The 23,236-nt window shown below is 66.6% G+C and overlaps 1 protein-coding gene across 1 annotated transcript; it reads left to right on the forward strand.

Moving 5' to 3' along the window:
- Window positions 1–400: 400 nt before the first annotated feature.
- Window positions 401–23,233, forward strand: LOC119564969 (the record flags this gene model as incomplete). Its single annotated transcript, XM_037888724.2, has 20 exons — window positions 401–664; window positions 1,427–1,587; window positions 3,316–3,468; window positions 5,173–5,302; window positions 5,945–6,019; window positions 6,105–6,197; window positions 6,655–6,809; window positions 7,628–7,792; window positions 8,041–8,126; window positions 14,227–14,332; window positions 15,615–15,723; window positions 16,257–16,374; window positions 17,938–18,079; window positions 19,738–19,843; window positions 20,234–20,420; window positions 20,835–20,940; window positions 21,409–21,549; window positions 21,763–21,887; window positions 22,287–22,415; window positions 23,160–23,233. Coding segments are annotated over exons 1-20 (2,625 nt in total), but the record flags the coding sequence as incomplete, so codon positions are not given.
- Between the last annotated feature and the right edge of the window lie 3 nt (window positions 23,234–23,236).

Below are 23,236 nucleotides of genomic sequence, written 5' to 3' on the forward strand. Positions count from 1 at the left end.
CGTTTGTCTCTCTGCCCCCAGCCCCTCTGCCTGCCCCCCTGCAGCCCCCCATCTGTCCCCCTGCCCCCCCACCTCTCCGTCCGTCTGCCCTCCAGCCCCCCTGTTTGTCTCTCTGCCCCCCAGCCCCTCCGTCCGCCCCCCCGCAGCCCCCGTCTGTCCATGCGGCTCTGACCTCGCTCCCCCTCCCCCCACAGGTGCTGCCCATCCCCGAAGGGCCCCGGCTGGGGGCTGCCCCTGCAGGACGGTAGGGGGGGCTGTGCCGGGGGGGCGCTGGCGGGGGGGGAAGGAGGGGCTGCGGGGCGGGGGGGATTCCCGGGTATGGGGATCGGGGCATTAAGGGTCCTGGGGCAAAGGCACTGGCCTGAGGGAGGGGATTGGGGCCCCGGGGTGGGGGGGGCGAATGGGGGGCAGCCTGACCCCTTTTCCCCCCCCAGAGCCCCTGTACCAGACCTACCGGCAGGCCGTCATCCGCAAGGAGATCCAGCGCCAGACCCTGCCCCGTAGCGCCAGCCCGAGCAGCTGGGACGGCGCCCCGGCGCCCCCCCCGGCGCCCCCCCCGGGCCCCCCCGGCGCCCCCCGCAGCACCCTCTGGCAGGACCTGCCGGCCGTGCGGGAGAGCGGCCTCCTCCGGCACATCAGCCCCCAGGAGCGCAAGATGCAGGAGGTGGGTTGGGCCCCCCGCCGTCCCCCCGCTTCCCTCTGCCTCCCCGGTTCCCCTGCCCCCCAAATTCCCCTGCCCCCCCAGCGCCATGTCCCCCGCTTCCTCCTGCCCCCCAAATTCCCCTGCCCCCCAGCGCCATGTCCCATGCTTCCTCCTGACCCCCCAATTCCCCTGCCCCCCAGCGCCATGTCCCACGCTTCCTCCTGCCCCCCAAATTCCCCTGCCCCCAGCGCCATGTCCCCGGGTTCCTCCTGCCCCCCCGATTCCCCTGCCCTCCAATTCCCCTGCTCCCCCAGTGCCATGTCCCCCACTTCCTCCTGGCCCCCCAATTCCCCTGCCCCCCCAGCGCCATGTCCCCTGGTTCCTCCTGCCCCGCCCGGTTCCCCTGCCCCCCAATTCCCCTGTCTCCCCAGCGCCATGTCCCCCGGTTCCTCCTACCCCCCCCCGATTCCCCTTCCCCCAGTGCCATGTCCCCCACTTCTTCCTGCCCCCCAATTCCCCTGCCTCCCGCCATACACCCTGATTCCTCCTGCCACGCCCCATTGGCTGTGCCCCCTGCCCCCCACTCTGTGTCCCCCAGTTCCCCTTGCCGCCCCCGCCGTGCCCCCCCCGGCTCGGCCAGCCCCCCGCCGTGCCCCCCCGGTCCCCTCTGCCCCCGGCTCCCCGCCAGGCCCCGGGCTCCCGAGCGAGGGCGAGGCCAGGCGAGGGGCGGGGGACCTCGCGCGCCCCCCGGGGCCCCCGCCTGACCCCCGCGTGTCCCGGCAGAGCCTGTTCGAGGTGCTGACGTCGGAGGCCTCGTACCAGCGCTCGCTGCGGCTGCTGGCCGAGCACTTCGTGGGCTCGCGGGAGCTGGGCGAGACGCTGGGGCCCCGCGAGCGCCAGGCCCTCTTCTCCAGCGTCCTGCGGGTCAAGGAGATCAGCGCCAGGTCAGGCCGGCCGCCGCGCGCCCCCCGCCTGCCCCCGCGCGCCCCCCGCCTGCCCCCTGGTCCCCCGCTGGCCCCCACCTGCCCCCGACTCCCCCCGCGTGTCCCCTGCCTGCCCCCTGGTCCCCCGCTGGCCCCCGACTCCCCCCCGCGCGCCCCCCGCCTGCCCCCGCGCGCCCCCCGCCTGCCCCCGCGTGCCTCCCGCCTGCCCCCACCTGCCCCCGACTCCCCCCGCGTGTCCCCTGCCTGCCCCCTGGTCCCCCGCTGGCCCCCGCTGGCCCCCGACTCCCCCCCGCGTGTCCCCCGCCTGCCTCCTGCGTGTCCCCCACGTGCCCCCCGCGTGTCCCCCGACTCCCCCCGCGTGTCCCCCGCCTGCCCCCTGGTCCCCGCCTGCCCCCGCGTGCCCCCGCTTGCCCCCCGACTCCCCCCCGCGTGCCCCCCGACTCCCCCCCGCTTGCCCCCCGCCTGCCCCCTGGTCCCCCGCTGGCCCCCACCTGCCCCCGACTCCCCCCGCGTGTCCCCCGCCTGCCCCTTGGTCCCCTGCTGGCCCCCGACTCCCCCCGCGTGCCCCCCGACTCCCCCGCGTGTCCCCCGACTCCCCCCCGCTTGCCTCCCGCCTGCCCCCTGGTCCCCCGCTGGCCCCCACCTGCCCCCGACTCCCCCCGCGTGCCTCCCGCCTGCCCCCTGGTCCCCCGCTGGCCCCCACCTGCCCCCGACTCCCCCCCGCGTGTCCCCCGCCTGCCTCCTGCGTGTCCCCCACGTGCCCCCCGCGTGTCCCCCGACTCCCCCCCGCGTGTCCCCCGCCTGCCCCCTGGTCCCCGCCTGCCCCCGCGTGCCCCCCGCGTGCCCCCGCTTGCCCCCCGACTCCCCCCCGTGTGCCCCCCGACTCCCCCCCGCTTGCCCCCCGCCTGCCCCCTGGTCCCCCGCTGGCCCCCACCTGCCCCCGACTCCCCCCCGCGTGTCCCCCGCCTGCCCCTTGGTCCCCTGCTGGCCCCTGCCTGCCCCCTGCCTGTCCCTCGCATGCCCCCCGCCTGCCACCTGGTCCCCCGCTGGCCCCCACCTGCCCCCGCCTGCCCCCCGCCTGCCCCCTGGTCCCCCGCCTGCCCCCCGGCCTGACCCCTGGCTCCCTGTGTGCCCCCTGGCCTGCCCCCCACGTGCCCCCTGGCGTGTCCCCCAGCCCCCTGCATGCCCCCTGGCCTGCCCCCCGTGTGCCCCTGGCCTGCCCCCCGCGTGCCCCCTGCCCCCCGGTGTGTCCCCCTGGCCCCTCGTGCCCTACGGCCTGCTCTCTGCCCCCCGCGTGCCCCATGGCATGCCCCCTGCCCCCACATTCCCTCTAGCCTGCCCCCCCCGTGCCCCCTGGCGTGTCCCCCCGGCCTGCCCCCCACGTGCCCCCGGCGTGTCCCCCAGCCCCCTGCGTGCCCTCTGCGTGCCCCCTGGCCTGCCTCCTGTGTGCCCCTGGCCTGCCCCCCGGTGTGTCCCCCTGGCCCCCGCGTGCCCCACGGCATGCCCCCTGCCCCCATGTTCCCTCTAGCCTGCCCCCCCGCGTGCCTCGGGCCTGCCCCCCCATACCCTGGTGTGCCCCACGGCATGTCCCCAGCCTGTCCCCCCCATCCCCCCCAGTATGTCCCCTCATGTCCCCCCCGGACCCCTCCAGTTCCACCCACAGCCCCCCAGACCCCTCCAGCGCCCCCTCGAGCGGCCCCCGACCCTGATGCCCCCCGCCCGCGGCAGGTTCCTGGCGGCGCTGGAGGGGCGCGTGGCCGAGAGCCTGCAGATCCGCGACCTGAGCGACGTGGTGGCCGCCCACGCCCGGCGCGACTTCCCCGCCTACGTGGACTACGTCCGCAACCAGCCCTACCAGGAGAAGGAGTACAGGGCCCTCATGTGCGGGCCGGGGGCGGGGCCACGGGGCGGGGCGATGGGAAGGGGTGGGGCTAAGGGGAATGGGGCGGGGCCATGGAGCTCAGGGGCGGGGCCATGGGGAGAGGGGGCGGGGCCATGGGGAAGGGGGTGGGGCTAAGGGGAATGGGGGCGGGGCCATGGGCCTCAGGGGCGGGGCCATGAGGTATGGGTGTGGGGTGATGGGGGGCAGGATCATGGTTTACAGGGGGTGGGGCAATGGGCCCTGGAGGCGGGACCATGGGTGGGGCCAGGGGGGACAGGGGCGGGGGCGACAGGAGAGGCGTATGGGGGGGTTAAGGGGGAGGAAGACGGGGGCACAGAGGGCGGGGGGCCGAGGGGGAGGGAGATGGGGGGCTGAGGGGAGGGAGACAGGGGCACAGAGGGCGGGGGTGGCGGGGGGGGGCCGAGGGGGAGGGAGACCGGGGCGCAGAGGGCGGGGGTGGCGGGGGGCCGAGGGGGAGGGAGACGGGGGCGCAGAGGGCGGGGGCGGCAGGGGAGAGGGACGGGGGGCCGAGGGGGAGGGGGACGGGGGCGCAGAGGGCGGGGGCGGCGGGGAGGGAGACGGGGGGCCGAGGGGGAGGGGGACGGAGGCACAGAGGGCGGGGGCGGCGGGGGGCCAAGGGGGAGGGAGACGGGGGCGCAGAGGGAGGGGGTGGCGGGGGGCTGAGGGGGAGGGAGACGGGGGCGGCGGGGAGGGAGACGGGGGGCCGAGGGGGAGGGGGACGGGGGCACAGAGGGCGGGGGTGGCGGGGGGCCGAGGGGGAGGGAGACGGGGGCGGCAGGGAGGGAGACGGGGGGCCGAGGGGGAGGGGGACGGGGGCACAGAGGGCGGGGGCGGCGGGGGAGGGGGCCGGGGGGCCGAGGGGGAGGGAGACGGGGGACGCAGAGGACGGGGGTGGTGGGGGAGGGAGACGGGGGCGCAGAGGGAGGGGGTGGCGGGGGAGGGGGCCGGGGGGCCGAGGGGGAGGGAGACGGGGGACGCAGAGGGCGGGGGTGGTGGGGGAGGGAGACGGGGGCGCAGAGGGAGGGGGTGGCGGGGGCACAGAGGGCGGGGGTGGTGGGGGGCCGAGGGGGAGGGAGACGGGGGCACAGAGGGCGGGGGTGGCGGGGGGCCGAGGGGGAGGGAGACGGGGGCGCAGAGGGCGGGGGCGGCGGGGAGGGAGACGGGGGGCCGAGGGGGAGGGGGACGGGGACGCAGAGGGCGGGGGTGGCGGGGGGCCGAGGGGGAGGGAGACGGGGGCGGCGGGGGAGGGGGCCGGGGGGCCGAGGGGGAGGGAGACGGGGGCACAGAGGGCGGGGGTGGCGGGGGGCCGAGGGGGAGGGAGACGGGGGCGCAGAGGGCGGGGGCGGCGGGGGAGAGGGACGGGGGGCCGAGGGGGAGGGAGACGGGGGCGGCGGGGAGGGAGACGGGGGGCCGAGGGGGACGGGGGGCGCAGAGGGCGGAGGCGGCGGGGGGCCGAGGGGGAGGGAGACGGGGGCACAGAGGGCGGGGGTGGCGGGGGGCCGAGGGGGAGGGAGACGGGGGCGCAGAGGGCGGGGGCGGCGGGGAGGGAGACGGGGGGCCGAGGGGGAGGGGGACGGGGGCGCAGAGGGCGGGGGCGGGTTGGGGGCCGGGCCGAGGCCCGGGCGCCCGGGCTGGGACTCGGGGGGCCGGCCCCGTCTCACCGCTCTCCCGCCCCGGGGCAGGGAGCGAAACGGGCCCTTCGGGGCGGCGCTGGGCCGGCTGCAGGAGCACCCCCTGTGCCAGGGCCTGCCCCTCCTCTCCTTCCTGCTGCTGCCCTTCCAGCGCATCACCCGCCTCAAGATGCTCCTGGAGGTAGGGACCCCGGCGTCCGGGACAGCCTGCGCCCCACGGCCCAGAGCAGGGGCTGGGGGCCAGGATGCCTGGGTTCTCTCCCTGGCTCTGGGAGCGGGGGGGCTGGTGGTTAGAGTGGGGGGACTGGGGGGTCAGGACTCCTGGGTTCTCTGCCTGGCTGTGGGAGGAGGAGGGGGGCCTGGTGTTTAGAACAGGGGGGGCTGGTAGCCAGGACTCCTGGGTTCTGTCCCGGGCTCTGGGAGGGGAGTGGGGGCTGGTGGATTAGAGCAGGGGGGGCTGGGAGCCAGGACTCCTGGGTTCTCTCCCCGGCTCTGGGAGGGGAGTGGGGGCTGGTGGTTAGAGGAGGGGGAGGCTGGGAGCCAGGACTCCTGGGTTCTCTCCCCGGCTCTGGGAGCGGAGTGGGGGCTGGGGGGTTGGAGCAGGGGGGGCTGGGAGCCAGGACTCCTGGGTTCTCTCCCCGGCTCTGGGAGGGGAGTGGGGACAGGTGCGTCAGAGAAGGGGGAGCTGGGAGCCAGGACTCCTGGGTTCTCTCCCCGGCTCTGGGAGGGGCGTGGGGGCTGGTGGGTGAGAACAGGGGGGAGGCTGGGAGCCAGGACGCCTGGGTTCGCTCCCCGGCTCACCTGGGTCCCCCCTGTGCCCCAGAACATCCTGCACCGGGCGGAGGAGGGCTCGGAGCGGGAGCGAAACGCGCTGGACGCACTGGCCTGCGTCTCCCAGGTGAGTCGGGGGGGGAGAGGCTGGGGGGGGTGCCGGGGGGCTGGGGGTGCTGCCTCCCCCTCACTCACCCCCCTCTGCCCCCCAGATCATTGAGGAGTGCAACTCGGAGGTGGGGCGCATGCGGCAGATGGAGGAGCTCATCGAGATCGCCGGGCGCATCGACTTCGACCGGCTCAAGGTGCCCCCCGGGCTCCCCCGGGCCCCCCGCCCACATGCCCCCGCCCACATGCTGGGGGTGCGGCCCCCTGGTGTCCCTGCCCCCCTGCCCTGTGCTGGGCGTCCTGCCCTTCCCCCGGCGTCTCTGCCCCCCCCCCCACGTGCTGGGGGTCCTGCCCCGTCTCTGCCCCCTGCCATGTACTGGGGGTCCTGCCCTTCCTCCAGCGTCTCTGCCCCCCCCCGCCCTGTGCTGGGGGGCCTGCCCTTCCCCCGGCGTCTCTGCCCCCCCCGCCCTGTGCTGGGGGTCCTGCCCTTCCCCCGGCGTCTCTGCCCCCCCGCCCTGTGCTGGGGGGCCTGCCCCCCCGGCGTCTCTGCCCCCCCGCCCTGTGCTGGGGGTCCTGCCCCCCCCGGCGTCTCTGCCCCCCCGCCCGGTGCTGGGGGTCCTGCCCCCCGGCGGCGCTGACCCCCCCGCCCCCCAGGCGGTGCCCATCGTCTCGCAGGGCCGGCGGCTGGAGAAGCAGGGGGGCCTGGCCGAGGTGCTGCCCCGGGGGTCCCTGTTCGGCTCCAAGCCCCGGACGGTGCCGATCCACCTCCTCCTCTTCAGCGACCTGCTGCTGCTCACCCGGCGCAGGAGGTGGGGCCGGGGGCCGGGGGGCTCCAGGCGGGGGGCCGGTTGGGGCAGGGGCTGGGGGGGCTCCAGGCGGGGGGCCGGTTGGGGCAGGGGCTGGGGGGGCTGTGGGGGGGTCCAGGCAGGGGGGCTGGTTTGGGCAGGGGCTGTGGGGGCTGTGGGGGCTCCAGGCGGGGGGCCGGTTGGGGCAGGGGCTGGGGGGGCTCCAGGCGGGGGGCCGGTTGGGGCAGGGGCTGGGGGGGCTGTGGGGGGGTCCAGGCAGGGGGGCTGGTTTGGGCAGGGGCTGTGGGGGCTGTGGGGGGCTCCAGGCGGGGGGCCGGTTGGGGCAGGGGCTGGGGGGGCTCCAGGCAGGGGGGCTGGTTGGGGCAGGGGCTGGGGGGGCTGTGGGGGGCTCCAGGCAGGGGGGCCGGTTGGGGCAGGGGCTGGGGGGGGCTCCAGGCGGGGGGCCGGTTGGGGCAGGGGCTGTGGGGGCTGTGGGGGCTCCAGGCGGGGGGCCGGTTGGGGCAGGGGCTGGGGGGGCTGTGGGGGGGTCCAGGCAGGGGGGCTGGTTGGGGCAGGGGCTGGGGGGGCTGTGGGGGGCTCCAGGCGGGGGGCCGGTTGGGGCAGGGGCTGGGGGGGCTCCAGGCAGGGGGGCTGGTTGGGGCAGGGGCTGGGGGGGCTGTGGGGGGCTCCAGGCAGGGGGGCCGGTTGGGGCAGGGGCTGGGGGGGGCTCCAGGCGGGGGGCCGGTTGGGGCAGGGGCTGGGGGGGCTCCAGGCAGGGGGGCCGGTTGGGGCAGGGGCTGGGGGGGCTCCGGCCGCACGCTGACGCCCCATGTCCCCCCCAGCATGGGGCGCTTCGTGGTGCGGGACTACGGGCACCGCTCGCTGGTCTCGGTGCAGGGGGTGGGGCAGCCCCCCCCGGCGCCCGGCCTGGGCCAGGCCTTTTACCTCACCCTGCTGGAGAACCACCGGGGCCAAGCCTGCGAGCGTCTCTGCCGGGCCCCCAGCCAGTGAGTGGGGGGCCGCGGGGGGGCCGGGGGAGGTGGCGGGGCCCTGGGGGAGCAGGGATCGGGGCCGGAGGCCAAGGGGGAGTCCTGGGGGGGGTTTGGGGGCCCCCCTGCCTGTCCCTGAGGGGGTCCTGTATCTGTTTTGGGGAGGGGAGGTGGGTGTAAGGACGGGAAACCCCCCCCACACACACCAAGGATGGGGGGCGATGGCTCCCCCTTTCACAGTCTTCCTCCCCCTTACCCCCCCCCAGGTCGGACATGCACCGATGGATGGAGGCCTTCCCCCAGCACGGCGCCCCCCCCAGCCTGCCCCAGGAGATCATCTACGAGGACTGGGGTGGGTATCATAGAATCATAGAATATCAGGGTTGGAAGGGACCCCAGAAGGTCATCTAGTCCAACCCCCTGCTCAAAGCAGGACCAAGTCCCAGTTAAATCATCCCAGCCAGGGCTTTGTCAAGCCTGACCTTAAAAACCTCTAAGGAAGGAGATTCCACCACCTCCCTAGGTAACGCATTCCAGTGTTTCACCACCCTCTTAGTGAAAAAGTTTTTCCTAATATCCAATCTAAACCTCCCCCATTGCAACTTGAGACCATTACTCCTCGTTCTGTCATCTGCTACCATTGAGAACAGTCTAGAGCCATCCTCTTTGGAACCCCCTTTCAGGTAGTTGAAAGCAGCTATCAAATCCCCCCTCATTCTTCTCCTCTGCAGACTAAACAATCCCAGCTCCCTCAGCCTCTCCTCATAAGTCATGTGTTCCAGTCCCCTAATCATTTTTGTTGCCCTTCGCTGGACTCTTTCCAATTTATCCACATCCTTCTTGTAGTGTGGGGCCCAAAACTGGACACAGTACTCCAGATGAGGCCTCACCAGTGTCGAATAGAGGGGAACGATCACGTCCCTCGATCTGCTCGCTATGCCCCTACTTATACATCCCAAAATGCCATTGGCCTTCTTGGCAACAAGGGCACACTGCTGACTCATATCCAGCTTCTCGTCCACTGTATCTCAGTGGAATCTCGTATTCCATTTGAATCTCAGGCGTGCCGAGATTCAAAGTTGGTTGTGTTCACTCTTTCGTTGACTTTACACCTTGCCTTAGGTCAGAGGATCCCAAACCTATTTTCCTGCAACGCCCCCCCTCATCCCTCCATGGGAGTCACATAACAACCCCCACAACTCTGCCCAGCCTGGGCACAAAGTGACTCACTGAGTGGGGCGGGCAGCTCACCCTGAGGTGACACAAAGACCCAGCCGGCTCCATTCCCCACAGGAGCTACTTATATAAACAATGGGTTTCAGAGGAGCAGCCGTGCCAGCCTGTATCCGCAAAAAGAACAGGAGGACTTGTGGCACCTTAGAGACAAATAAATTTGTTAGTCTCTAAGGTGCCACGAGTCCTCCTCTTCTTTATATAAACAATGAGATCAGGCATGAACGTTTGCATTTAGATACAAAATATTTGCAAATATACATTTCAAAAGACGTTTATTCCATCTTAAGCATTTGACAAACAGCAAAACCTTTCACTGGAAATGTGAGGTAGAAGGCACCAGTATCTTCTATAAAACATTTCCCACCGTACACGTTCTCCAAGTTTAAAGAATGACGACTTCAGTGGGTTTACGAAATAAATTAATTTCAATAAGGATATTTCTCAAGCTCTGTGTGCAGGGTTAAGCTGAGGTTTTTCCTTTGCAAAGAAGAAGGTTAAAAGATGCACTTTATGACTTCATTTGTTGTTCTTATAACACCTTGTTGCAACTGGGTCTCTTCCTGAAAACATGAATGTTTTACCTGCTTCGAGTGACCATTTGTTTGCGAAAGCAATTCAACGTCTATCAAAAATACCATGCAAAGCACAAATTTCAATTACAAATGCAGCTTTTAAACATAGTACAAAGAAAACAGTGTAAAGTTAAAGCAAGGTGACATTTAAAGGGCAGCTTTCTAAGTCATCCTTATGACCAAGGAGGGATTATTTGCTTGTTCTCGGGAGATAAGGTAGAAAGTGTGGGGGAATCCCTTCTGCGTTTCAGGCAGGACCAAGCCACGCACAGGAACACATGGAGACTGGAGTCTGGTCGCGTTTATTGTAGCAGAAGCATAGCTGAACGATACTCGATTCCCAACCCCACATCCCGAGGAGTGAGCACCGAGATCCTTTCACGTTTCCCCTTTATTGTCATCATCTGCCCGCCCCCTCCCCAGGTGGACAGCCTATACTCTTTCCTCTTCTCCAAAAGGTTTTCTTCATTAGTTCCTTCTGGAAGCCAGGGCACCCGTGCCCACACCTTACAAGAGTCAACCTGGACCTCTGCGAAGTACTAGGTGAGCAAATGAAATCACAGAACTAATCATGCGAAATACAATTTAAATTCATTCGTAAAATGTATAAAATCATATTCCTTGAACATACCATCATTAGTCAAGATAGGACTATCAGCAGCCGTGGAAATATTTACTAATATGATCATGTGAGCCTGGACTCCAAATTGGGCCAGTAACTTTCCATGCACCTGCGCTGGGCTAGGCTATAAATTGCGAGCTGAGACATCACTGCTTGACCTCTTTCCTGCTCCAATCCTCCGAGCTGTGGATATACAAGTAAAAGGGGTGTTTTGCACAATGGACTGACGACCGTCCAATCTTTTTGCAGGGCCCAGGGAGACTTTTGCAAACCAGCAATCTATTCCCTCGCTGCCCCAAACCTGATCTAAGGGCTTTGCCATCATTTCTGTGCATATGTTCTATTAACTCTTTATAACTCCTCCCCGGGCCCACCAATCGACACTACCAAGAGACACCTCCTCATCAATTATTGGGAGTGGATCACATCCACCCTGACTAAATTGGCCTTGTCAACACTGGTTCTCCACTTGTGAGGTAACACCCTTCTCTTCATGTGCCAGTATATATTTATGCCTGTAGCTGTAATTTTCACTCCATGCATCTGAAGAAGTGGGGTTTTTACCCACAAAAGCTTATGCCCAAATCAATCTGTTAGTCTTTAAGGTGCCACCAGACTCCTTGTTGTTTTTGTGGATAGAGACGAACACAGCTACCCCTCTGATGCTATAATGAGATAACTGGCTCTGTGGACATGGGGAAAGCAGTGGACACGATATATCTTGACTTTAGCAAAGCTTTTGGTATGGTTTCCCACAGTGTTCTTGCCAGCAAGTTAAAGAAGTATGGGCTGGATGAATGGACTATAAGGTGGATAGAAAGTTGGCTAGATTGTCAGGCTCAACGGGTAGTGATCAATGGCTCCATGTCTAGTTGGCAGCCGGTATCTAGTGGAGTGCCCCAAGGGTCGGTCCTGGGGCTGGTTTTGTTCAATATCTTCATTAATGATCTGGAGGATGGCGTGGATTGCACCCTCAGCAAGTTTGCAGATGACACTAAACTGGGAGGAGTGGTAGATATGCTGGAGGGTAGGGATAGGGTCCAGAGTGACCTAGACAAATTGGAGGATTGGGCCAAAAGAAATCTGATGAGGTTCAACAAGGACAAGTGCAGAGTCCTGCACTTAGGACGGAAGAACCCAATGCACAGCTACAGACTAGGGACCGAATGGCTCGGCAGCAGTTCTGCAGAAAAGGACCTAGGGGTTACAGTGGACGAGAAGCTGGATATGAGTCAACAGTGTGCCCTTGTTGCCAAGAAGGCCAACGGCATTTTGGGATGTATAAGTAGGGGCATTGCCAGCAGATTGAGGGACGTGATCGTTCCCCTCTATTCGACATTGGTGAGGCCTCATCTGGAGTACTGTGTCCAGTTTTGGGCCCCACACGACAAGACAGATGTGGATAAATTGGAAAGAGTCCAGCGGAGGGCAACAAAAATGATTAGGGGTGTGGAACACATGACTTATGAGGAGAGGCTGAGGGAGCTGGGATTGTTTAGTCTGCAGAGGAGAAGAATGAGGGGGGATTTGATAGCTGCTTTCAACTACCTGAGAGGTGGTTCCAGAGAGGATGGTTCTAGACTATTCTCAGTGGTAGAAGAGGACAGAACAAGGAGTAATGGTCTCAAGTTGCAGTGGGGGAGGTCTAGGTTGGATATTAGGAAAAACTTTTTCACTAGGAGGGTGGTGAAACACTGGAATGGGTTACCTAGGGAGGTGGTGGAATCTCCTTCCTTAGAGGTTTTTAAGGCCTGGCTTGACAAAGCCCTGGCTGGGATGATTTAGTTGTGGATTGGTCCTGCTTTGAGCAGGGGGTTGGACTAAATACCTCCTGAGGTCCCTTCCAACCCTGATCTTCTATGATTGTATGAAAATGCCAAGGTCAGGGAAGGCTGCAAATGGCATATACCATCTACTCCCAAAACTGGTGGTTAACACTGAAGTTAGACTCACCAACCAGTCACAAACTGTGCTCCTGTTCCCCCTCACTGGTTATCAAGAAGCAGGAAAAAAAAAAATCACACAGCCCCCTTTATTGCCTTCCAGTTCTCTGACTCCCAATCAGCACCGAGGTCCCATACAGTGAGAAGTTATTTAAAAACTCTCCTCACTATACAAGATGTTCTTCTGACCCCAAAGGGCCAGCCACGTTGCCAGGTCAGGATGAGGTTGATCTTACTAAAGGATGGGCTGGTACTTTGGGTATCTAAAGCTAAACGTTTATGTTAGACAAGAAAGAAAGAAGAAGGAGCGAAAAGAGAAATGGTAAAGCGCTCACATACACACAGATCTTGGCACGGCGGGTTTCCTGGCTTGGCAGTCCCTCTGGCACGCACCCACAGCTGGGATGGGTCTGTCCGTCCGTCCTTCGTTGGCAGAGAACTTGCTCCAGAGGCAGGAATCACCTGGACGGGGCCGGGTCTCTGCCCCTCGCATCTGCCCCAGAGCACCCCTGCCTGCCCTGGACAGCGGGCGGCTATGGGAGCGGCGCCAGGGAGATGCCGTGACCCCCCCAGTCCGGGTATAGGGGAGATGGTGGGACCCCCCCCAGTCCGGGTATAGGGGAGATGCCGAGACCCCCACCCAGTCTGGGTATAGGGGAGATGCAGTGACCCCCCCGGTCCCGTTATAGGGGAGATGCCGTGACCCCCCCACTCCGGGTATAGGGGAGATGCCGTGACCCCCCCCCAGCCCGGGTATAGAGGAGACGCCATGACCCGCCACCCCGGTCCAGGTATAGGGGAGATGCAGTGACCCCCCCAAATCCGGGTATAGGGGAGATGCCGTGACCAACCCCAGTCCGGGTATAGGGGAGATGCCGAGACCCCCCCCACTCCAGGTATAGGGGAGACGCCGGGACCCCCCCAGCCCGGGTATAGGGGAGACGCCGGGACCCCCGCCCCGGTCCAGGTCTAAGGGAGCTGCTGGGACACCCCCCCCCGTCAGGGTATAGGGGAGACGCCGTGGCCATGCTGTGGGGGGGGATTTCGGGGGGGGCCGATCGCCAAGGCCCGGAGTGACGAAGCGGCGGCGGGAAAACGGGGTTTGGTTCCATGAGGTCGGTTGGCCGCGTGGGGGGCGCGCGGGGGGGCGGGGTGGTGTGTATGGGGGCTCTGCGGATGTGGAGGGGTTAAGGGGGGGTGTGGGGGGCACTGTGGGAGCAGGGGGGGTGTATAGAGGTGGTGTGGGGGGTGCTGTGGGGGGTGTAAGGGGCGCTAGGGTTATGTGGGGCGGTTTATGGGGGCGCTGTGGGTGTGGGGGGGTGCTGTGAGGGTATAGGGTGTGGGGGGGGTGTGGGGGGCGCTGTGGGAGCGGGGGGGTGTATAGAGGTGGTGTGGGGGGTGCTCTGAGGGTAAAGGGGGCGCTGGAGGGTGCGGTGGGGTTTATGGGGGCGTGGTGGGTGTGGGGGAGGTGTAGGGGGTGCTGTGGGTATGGAGCGGTGCTGTGGGTGGTAAAGGGGGCACTGGGGGGGTGCGGGGGGGTGTATGGGGGCACTGTGGGGGTGTAGGGGTGATGTGGGTGTGGGGGGGTGCTCTGAGGGTATCGGGGGCGCTGTGGGTGTGGGGGGGTGCTGTGGGAGCAGGGGTGGTGTATAGGGGGCGCTGTGGGAGTGGGGGGGGGGCCGCACCGAGCTGGAGCCAACCAGGAGCTGGGTATGGGGGGAGGGGGCGCTGAGTACCCGGACTAATGGGGGTGGTTGGGTATCATGGGAGTCAGGCTTGGGGGGCTGGACATGGGGAGCTGGGTATGGCGGGGGGGTGGGGAGTGGCTGAGCACACTGCAGAGGTTGGAGTGGGGCGTGGGGGGGGGGAGGAGATGGACACCCAGGGGTTGAAGCTGGGGCTCTGGAAGATGAATGACTGGGGTGGGGTGAGAGCTGTGGCTGACGCAATGTCCCAAGCAGCCTGGGTTCGAGCCCCCCGATGTCCTGTGGGGGGGAGGGTTCTGCCCACCACGGAGAGAGCTGGGGGTCAAAGGTCTTTGCCCCCCCCCATTCCACCCTAACCCCCTTTCCCCCGCAGGCCTGGCCTTCGACTCCTGGGACCTGGATTTCTACACTGAGCTCTTCAAGAAATTCGGGCACAACCCGACCAGCGTGGAGTGCTTCGACCTGGCCCAGTCCAACAGGTACCGGCACCGAGTCCCCCCAGCCAGCCAGTCCCCTGTCCTGGGGCCGGATGGGAGCCGGCGCCCCCTCGAGGGGAGAGGCCCCATGTCCCATTCCCAGCACCCCATAGCCAGCCAGTCCCCTGTCCTGGGGCCGGATGGGAGCCGGCGCCCCCTCGAGGGGAGAGGCCCCGTGTCCCATTCCCAGCACCCCTGAGCCAGCCAGTCCCCTGCCCTGGGGCCAGGTGGGAGCCGGCGCCCCCTCGAGGGGAGAGGCCCCATGTCCCATTCCCAGCACCCCATAGCCAGCCAGTCCCCTGCCCTGGGGCCAGGTGGGAGCCGGCGCCCCCTCGAGGGGAGAGGCCCCGTGTCCCATTCCCAGCACCCCTGAGCCAGCCAGTCCCCTGAGCCAGCCAGTCCCCTGCCCTGGGTCCGGATGGGAGCTGGCGTCCCTTTCCCCGGTTCCCCCTCGGTGAGCCAGTTCCCCACCCTGGGGCTGGATAGGAGCCGCACCCGTCCGGGTGTCTCTGTCACGGGGTCCCCGGGCGATTCTCTGGCACTACAAGCCGGTCAGGGCTCTGGGGAAGTCTCCTCTCTGGGAGCAGACGGTCCCCAGGGCAAGACGCTTCCCCAGCTTCCCCCTTCCTGGGTCTGACCTCGGAGCCTTCAGCCTCCCCTGCGCTTCCCGCAGCGGGTCCGCCCAGGTGGGGTCCTGGGGAAGCCAGAGGGTCCTGCCCCCCAACTCCGCAGTCAGACGGGACTCTCAGCCAGCCGGGAAAACAGCTGACAGGAACACAGCATAGAACAGAACTTGTTAGCATGGAAATCAGTGACTTTCAGCCAGAGTCCGGGGCCAGAAGCCCTGGACTCCCCCTCTTCCAGTCCCCGCAGACTGCCGGTTTCCAGCAACCGACCTCAGACCCCCTCTTCCCCCCCCTCCGCCCCCTTGTCTTTGTCTGGCTTCCAGGGCAGAGAGTCAGGGGGTTGTCACCTGGTTGCATCCCCCTCCTGGGTCTCAGGTTACAAAGGGCACCGGTCATAGCATATGTGCAGGCAGCTGGAGCAGCCTCACCTGCCCCACAGCGTCTCAGCAAGAGTCACACACCCCTATTCTCACCACCAAGGCACTGGTGCAGCACACGGGGAAACTGAGGCACACACACTATTCCTGCAAAACAGTAAAACTCACATAGGCTCAACAGTAAGGCTCACATAACAAGGGAAAAGCCCCACGTCGCCACATCCTCACCCCTCCCCCCATCTCTGCCCCCCAGCAAGCACAGCCCACACTGATTCTTCAAAGGGCACCTCCTGGCAGATGTGGAAGAGGTCCTGGGATCACTGTTCGAGTCCATCATGCAGACCCAGGAGAGCAGCAGCCCCAACGTCGTCATGTTCTCGGACAACAGCAGGTGCCTGCCTGGGACCCCCATCCGTGGGGCTGGGGCTTCGGGGCTGGTGGCCATGGCCAGTTTGCTCTCCCCCCACCACCGGGGCAGGAATGGAGTGGGGCTCCGTGGCTGATGGTTGTGGCTGGTTCTCTCCCCCCCCACAGTGCCATCCAGGGCAGGGCTGTTTACTCCCTGTTGCCCCACAACCCATCCCGTCCTAGCCCCTCCACAGTGGGGCATTGGGGAATATCCATGGGGAGGGAGTGTGCAGGAGGGAGAGTGAATCTGTGGGGTGTGTGTGGGGGGTCCATAGGGCAGGGTCTGTAGGGGAAGGCAGTGTGGCTGTCAGGTGGGTGCATGTGTGAGTGGGTGTGGGGGGAGTGGCAGTGCATGGGGGTTATGGGGGGGGGGGATGCTACGCTCCCCCATGCACATGCCCCAGTCCATAGGACATGGGGGTTCCTGCCTGTTGGGGTGGCAGTCTGGGGGGGGGTGTTCTGGAGGGTACCAATGAGGGGTGTCTGCTCGCTCTCACCCCTGTCTCTCCCGCCCAGAGGTGGCCCTGTTCAGCGGTGCGAAGACTGGGGCGGGCGGATCCAGGACATGCAGCGCACGGGGCCCATGCCATCGCCGGCACGGCCGGGTGCAGCTTCGGAAACCTGCACATCCCTGGTGAGTGTGGAGGGGGCAGCACCAAGAGCCCCCCCTCCGCTCGGCATGGGCCCCCCTCTCCCGGTCAGCCACTGAGAGCGGGTCACAGAACTCTCTCCCTCCAGCCCTGAGCCCCGCCCGCACCTGGCCATGGGCCAGGAGACCCTCCCCTGGGACCCCCCCTTGACCTCATCTTCACACCCCCGACTTCTCCTGCCCGGTGTTTGTCCTCCCTGGAGCTGGCTCAGCCCGTCTGTCTCTTTGCCCCCTTTCCTTGGCCCAAACGGGCGATTTCAGGCTGCAGGTCTAGTCGCCTCCCTTATCCTGCCTTCCAGATAACGAGACCCGCCCCCGTACATACGTTACTCATGCCAAGCCAGACCTACACCTGCCCCCAGCCGCGGCTGCTGGCCCCACTCACAATTTCAGGGTATTCCCCCTCCATGTTCCAGCGAGGGCACCCAAGTCTCTCCTTGCCACGCATGCCCCCCAGGTCAGCCTCCCTCACTGCCCTCCCCTGTGCCGGGCCTGCTCGTGGAGGGCCACGACCGGGCCATGTGCCAGGGACCCTGCATGTCTTTGTCAGTGGAGAAAACAGACCAGCCAGTGCCCGGCTTTCCATGCTCCCTGGCTCCCCACTCCGCGGTCACCTGTCTTTTCGGGGGGCAGGCTGCTGAGCAGCCCCTGAAGTGTCTGGCTGCCAACTCAAAAGGACCCCCCCAGCCACATCGATCTTTGAACCCCCAAAGCCTGTTCTTTGTCCCCTATTCTGCACGTGGTCCAACAACCCCTCCGGCAGGCGGGGAGCTCTGCAGGCTGGCAGGAATTGCCCCCCCCTCCGGTCCAGGTGCGGGGGAGATGCCGTGACACCCCCCCACCAGCCTGCGATGACAGACAAACCCTTCCTCGATGGTTGGGGTGCCGGCGTGTGTGTGTGGAGCCGCGGACCTCATTATCCAGGCTGTCCCCCCTGCCTGTCTCTCCCCCCCCAGGCTGCGCACCCCCTGGCCATGACGTGGGGCTGGTTTGTGGGTAGCGGCTTGGGGGACCCCTCCTGCCGGGGGGGGCTGATCCCAAAGGCCGCCCTGCTGCTCCCCACCAGAATCGGCAGCGCTCACCCACGCCGCACACAGGACACTCGCATGGAGCCCCCCACGCGCCAGGCATGTGCGTGATACACGCGCACACAAGAGGCTCTTTACCTGGCTGAGTCCTGCCCCGCTCTGGGTCCGTGGTGATGTAGCAGCTGCACGCTGCCCCTCCCCTCCCCGTGGGGGGCCCCCCCCAACGGGTTTCCGCGCTCACACCAATTTTTTCAAACCAGTAGTATTGGTTGGAGCAGGGGGGGCGGCTCTGAGGCACGGCTGCTCCTGCCCCACGTTCCCTGGCTGAGGGCGTGCCTCGACCTTGCCCTGGGATGGGGGGACGCTGTAGGTGCGTGGGGGGGGGGAGGGCGCTGTGGGTGCAGGGGGGTGTTGTGGTGCATGGGGGGTGCGGTGGGGTGCGCTGCTGTGGGTGTATGGGGGTGCAGTGGGGGGGTGCTGTCTGGCTGGACACTGACCCTGTCTCCTCCCCCCGCCCCAGATCCCCGCCATGGCGGTGCTGCATTTCTACCAGCGCCCCGGGGCGGAGGGTGTCCCTGTCTCCCTGCTGCGCTCGGCCCAGGCGGTGCTGGGGGGCATCCGCGCCCTGCACAGGGAGCTGTGCTACAACGTCAGCTGGACAGGTACGGGGGGGGGGACGACACGGACGGGACACACAACGAGGGCGGGCAGGGGTGAGGAGGGAACAATGAGGCTTCTTGGAGCAGCTGGTCCTGGAACCCCCAAAGGGTGGGGCAAGTCTGAAGAGCGGCCAGGCTGGGTCAGAGCCAAAGGTGCGTCCAGCCCAGCGTCCAGTCTTCCGACAGCGGCCAGAGCCAGGCGCCCCAGGGGGAATGGACGGGGCAGGGCCATGATCGAATGGTCCATCCCCCCCCTCCCGCCAGCACCCTCCCTCTCCCGGAAAGCAGCAGCCCCTCGGTGCAGCTCCCAGCTGTTCCTCTGCCTCTCCCTGCCTGGGGCAGCTCGTGGCTCAGCTGCTCAGCAGGGAGGGAGCCCGAACACATCCTGTAATCGAGCAATCTGGGGGGGCATGTAGCCCTGCATCCCCCCTCACGCTTCAGCTCCGAGAAGGACCACCGGCTCGGTTCAGTGGCCAAGGCGCTCGGGTCGGTTTCTTGTCGACGAAGCCCAGTACTAGTGCCCTGGCTCTGTGGTGACAGGTGCATTAACCCATGTGTGCCCGCGACAATGGTACCAGCTCAGTCCGGTACTGTCCCCGCGGCTGGACAAAGAGGCCGTTCCGGTGACTTCGGTACAAGCAAGTTACGCATTACACTGCAGACGTTGTTAGTTACCACCCTTCTCCTCCTACCTGCTGCTTTGAACAAACCATTCTCCTGCCAGCCCCCCCTTATCTTCGGAGGGGGTTGCCGTGTTCCTGTCCCGTCTCTTAGGAATGTGTTTACGTCGCTCCTTGAGAACTCTGGGTGTTCTTGTTCCATCCTCTCTGGTCAGGCCTGTGCTTTCTTGGCTAGCCAATGCCTAGTGTGGTGTTATTTTGCCAAGGCCCGGCCTCCTCTGGTTCACAGCCGTTGGGTCACACTGTTAGTTAAGCCCAGGGCTCCAGCAAGGCCTAAACTGGGTGACTGAGCATCAAAATGGCAGGTGAATTTCAGTGTTGATAAATGCAAAGTAATGCCCGCTGGAAAACATCATCCCAACTCTGCACACAAAATGTCGGGGTCTAAATTAGCTGTTACCACTCGAGAGAGAGATCGCGGAGCCATTGTGGCGAGTTCTCTGAAAACATCCACTCGACGTGCCGCGGCCGTCAAAAAGCGAACAGAACGTTAGGAACAGAAGTGGGCATCGTATCCCATGGGGGCTCCCCTACCTGGCAGGACCCCTCAGCCCCCTTGCCTGCTGGGTATCACAGCCCCATTTCTCCCCTGCAGGTGCGTCGCCCCCCAGCCCCCAGGAGACCCAGCTGCTGCGCTGGCTCTTCGGCTGCCCCTTTGAATCCGGAGACGTTGCCACAGAGTCCTTCCTGCGCCCAGCGCCCACCGACCTGCTGGTGGAGATTGGGCCCCGGTGCGTCTCAGGGCTCAGCAGGGGGCTCCGTGCCTTGGGGGCCGGGAGCTGAATCGGGGGCGCTGTGCTGCAGGGAGCGGGCCAGGGGCTCAGTAAGGGGTGCTGTCCCCTGGCAGACAGGGCTGGCCCCAGTGAGGTGCTAGGGGGCGCTGTGCCGCAGGGAGCGGGGTGGGAGGCTTAGCAGAGGGTGCTGTGGAGTGGAGGGGCAGCTGTGGGGCTGGGGCTGTGTGTTAACCCTTTCCTGGCGCAGGCTGAACTTCTCCACGGCGTTCTCCACCAACGTGGTGTCCGTGTGCCGGGCTGCAGGGCTGGGCTGTGTTGACCGTGTCGAGTGCTCCCGCCGGTACCTGCTGCAGGTGAGGGGGGATGTGGGACCCCTGGAAACGGAGGGGGTGACCCCTGGGGGATGGGTGGGGAGGCCTGCGGGTGTGCGGGTTCCGGCATTGTGGGGTTAATGGGGCTCTGGGGTGGGAGGCAGTTCCTGGGCTGCTTGCTGCCACCCCTCCCCGAAGCCCAGATCTACAGGTGGGGGTACGGGGGGGCTTGGTCTGTCTGTCTCCCCTTCCTGCTCCTGGTGATTGGGGGGGATCCTAGTTCTCAGCCCCCCTCCACCCCCAGTGCCTGTCCACAGTGGGGAGCGCCAGGAGGTTCCCGTTGTGACCCTCACGGGGCGGGCGCTGGGTCCCCTTTCTCACCCAAGGGGAGGAGAGACAGCTCCCTGTTCTCACCCCCATCCTCCCTGGCAGTGTGCCCGACACCCCACACCCCCTGAGGAGGCCGCCCTGGTGGCGGTGCTCAGTGACCGGATGACGGAGCAGCGCTACGAGGAGCCAATCCGCAGCTTCGCCGTGGCCACCCACCCTGCCCCCACCTGGCATGTGGATGTGCTGGGGGGGGGCCGCACCGAGCTGGAGCAAGCCAACCAGGAGCTGGGTATGGGGGGAGGGGGAGCTGGGGCGGGAAGAGCCTGCTTACTTGGGGAGGGTCTGGGCGCTGAGTACCAGGACTATTGGGGGGGCGGCGTTGGGTATCATGGGAGTCAGGCTTGGGGGGCTGGGCATAGGGAGCTGGGTATGGCGGGGGGGTGGGGAGCGGCTGAGACACTGCAGGGGTTGGGGTGGGGGTTGTGGGGTGGGGAGGAGATGGACACCCAGGGGTTGAAGCTGGGGCTCTGGAAGATGAATGACTGGGGTGGGGTGGGAGCTGTGGCTGACGCAATGTCCCAAGCAGCCTGGGTTCGAGCCCCCCGATGTCCTGTGGGGGGGGAGGGTTCTGCCCACCACGGAGAGAGCTGGGGGTCAAAGGTCTCTGCCCCCCCCTCCCCCCCTAACCCCCTTTCCCCCGCAGGCCTGGCCTTCGACTCCTGGGACCTGGATTTCTACACTGAGCTCTTCAAGAAATTCGGGCGCAACCCGACCAGCGTGGAGTGCTTCGACCTGGCCCAGTCCAACAGGTACCGGCACCGAGTCCCCCCAGCCAGCCAGTCCCCTGTCCTGGGGCCGGATGGGAGCCGGCGCCCCCTCGAGGGGAGAGGCCCCATGTCCCATTCCCAGCACCCCTGAGCCAGCCAGTCCCCTGCCCTGGAGCCAGGTGGGAGCCGGCGCCCCCTCGAGGGGAGAGGCCCCGTGTCCCATTCCCAGCACCCCATAGCCAGCCAGTCCCCTGCCCTGGGGCCAGGTGGGAGCCGGCGCCCCCTCGAGGGGAGAGGCCCCATGTCCCATTCCCAGGACCCCTGAGCCAGCCAGTCCCTGGCCTGCGGCTGGATCGGAGTCAACATCCCCTAGAGGAGACAGGCCCTGTGCCCCATTCCCTGCCCCTCTGGCCAGCCAGTCCCTGCCTTGGGGCCGAATGGGAGCCACGCCCATCTCGAGGGAAAGGCCCCCCTATGTGCCTGTCTCACCCCCTCATCCCTGCCCCCCAGCGAGCACAGCCGACACTGGTTCTTCAAAGGGCGCCTCCTGGTGGACGGGAAGGAGGTCTCGGAGTCGCTGTTCGAGTCCATCATGCGGACCCAGGAGAAGAGCAACCCCAACAACGTCATCAAGTTCTCGGACAACAGCAGGTGCCTGCCTGGGACCCCCATCCGTGGGGATGGGAATGGGGCTCGAGCTCATGGCCAGGGTTGGATTCAAACTCTCACTTCCTCTGGGCTAGGGATGGGGGTGGGGCTTTGTGGCTGGTGGCCATGGCTGGGATGCTCTCCCCCCGCCCCCTTGGGGCAGGGATGGGGGTGGGGCTCCGTGGCTGACGGCCGTGGCCGGTTCTCTCCCGCCAGTGCCATCCAGGGCAGGGCCGTGTGTTCCCTGTGGCCCCGCGACCCGTCCCGCCCCAGCCGCTTCGAAAAGAGAACGTCGACCCGGCATGTCATCTTCACTGCAGAGACCCACAACTTCCCCACGGGTCAGTGGGGGGGGCGGGGGGCTGTGTGTGTGCAGGGGAATATATATGTATGGGGGGCTTCTCTCCATGGGGTGGGATGGGGGCGTGGCCAGGGGGGTTGTGGGGCAGTCTGCAGGGGGGACATTGGGGAAATCCATGGGGGGGAGTGAGAGGGTGTCCATGGGTCAGGGGTCTGTGCGGGAGGCAGTGTGGCTGTGTGGGGGGTGGCAGTACATGGGGTTATGGGCTGTGGAGGGGGGGATGCTACACGCTTTCCCTGCTCTCCATGCAAACGCCCCAGTCCATGAGGTGCAGGGGCCTCTTGTCTGGGGCAGCTGTGGGCCTGGCACTCTGGGGTGTGTGTTTTGGGGGTACCTAGGAGGGGTGTCTCCTCGCTCTCACCCCCCGTGTGCTCCCCAGGGGTGGCCCCATACAGCGGCGCTGCAACGGGAACAGGTGGGCGGATCCGGGACGTGCAGTGCACGGGGCGTGGGGCCTACGTCATCGCCGGCACGGCGGGGTACAGCTTCGGAAACCTGCACATCCCTGGTGAGAGTAGGGGGGCCCCACTTCCCCCCAGCCACAGCACCCCTCCTCCCCTTCCTCTGCCAGGCCCTGGGACCCCTTCCGCAGGCCCACCCTGCCCCCAACTGAAGTCACGGGGCCCTCTTGCCCCTGGGACCAGGCCCCAGGACACTCTTCCCCCAAACCGTGAGCCCCTCCTCCACCTGGCCATGGGCCACAGGACCCTCCACTCCCCACCCTTGGACCTCCCTTGACCTCATCTTCACACCCCAGATAACGAGACCCCCCGCCAGCCTGCCTAGCCATAGCCGCCCTCCCCTGTGCCCGGCCTGCTCCCCAAGGGCTGCGACCGGAGCGTGCCCGGGACCCTGCATGGCTCTGCCACAGTGCCTGGCTTTCCACGCTCCCTGCACCCACCCCAGGGTCACCTGGCTTGCGGGGGGGTCTGTTTGCTGACTCAAAAGGAGTCACCCCCCCCCCCCATCAATCTCCTTCTAACCCTGTGGTTGGGAGAAAGGGTCTTCCCTGGGTTACTCCCCGCCCCCTCCGCCTCCCCTCCCGCCGTCCCCGCGGGGCACTGCCTGCTGGGCTCCCTGCTCTGGTCCTGGTCCCAGGGCGCTGCGGCTCGTCCAGTCCCCGGTTTCGCCTGGGTTCAGAAGACGTCCTTCCTGCCGCCAACTGAGCCGTCCGGCTGCCTTTTGCGCCCCTTGGGGTTGGGGAGCCCGGCATCCAGGCTGGCACCCCCTGCCCGTCTCTCCCTGCCCCCAGGCTACCCTCTGCCCTGGGAGGACCCGGCATTGCCCTACCCCAGAAACTACGCCCAGCCCCTGCAGGTGGCCCTCAGG

This window comes from Chelonia mydas, unplaced genomic scaffold, assembly GCF_015237465.2.
Source record: "Chelonia mydas isolate rCheMyd1 unplaced genomic scaffold, rCheMyd1.pri.v2 scaffold_111_arrow_ctg1, whole genome shotgun sequence".
Classification (NCBI taxonomy): Eukaryota; Metazoa; Chordata; order Testudines; family Cheloniidae; genus Chelonia; species Chelonia mydas.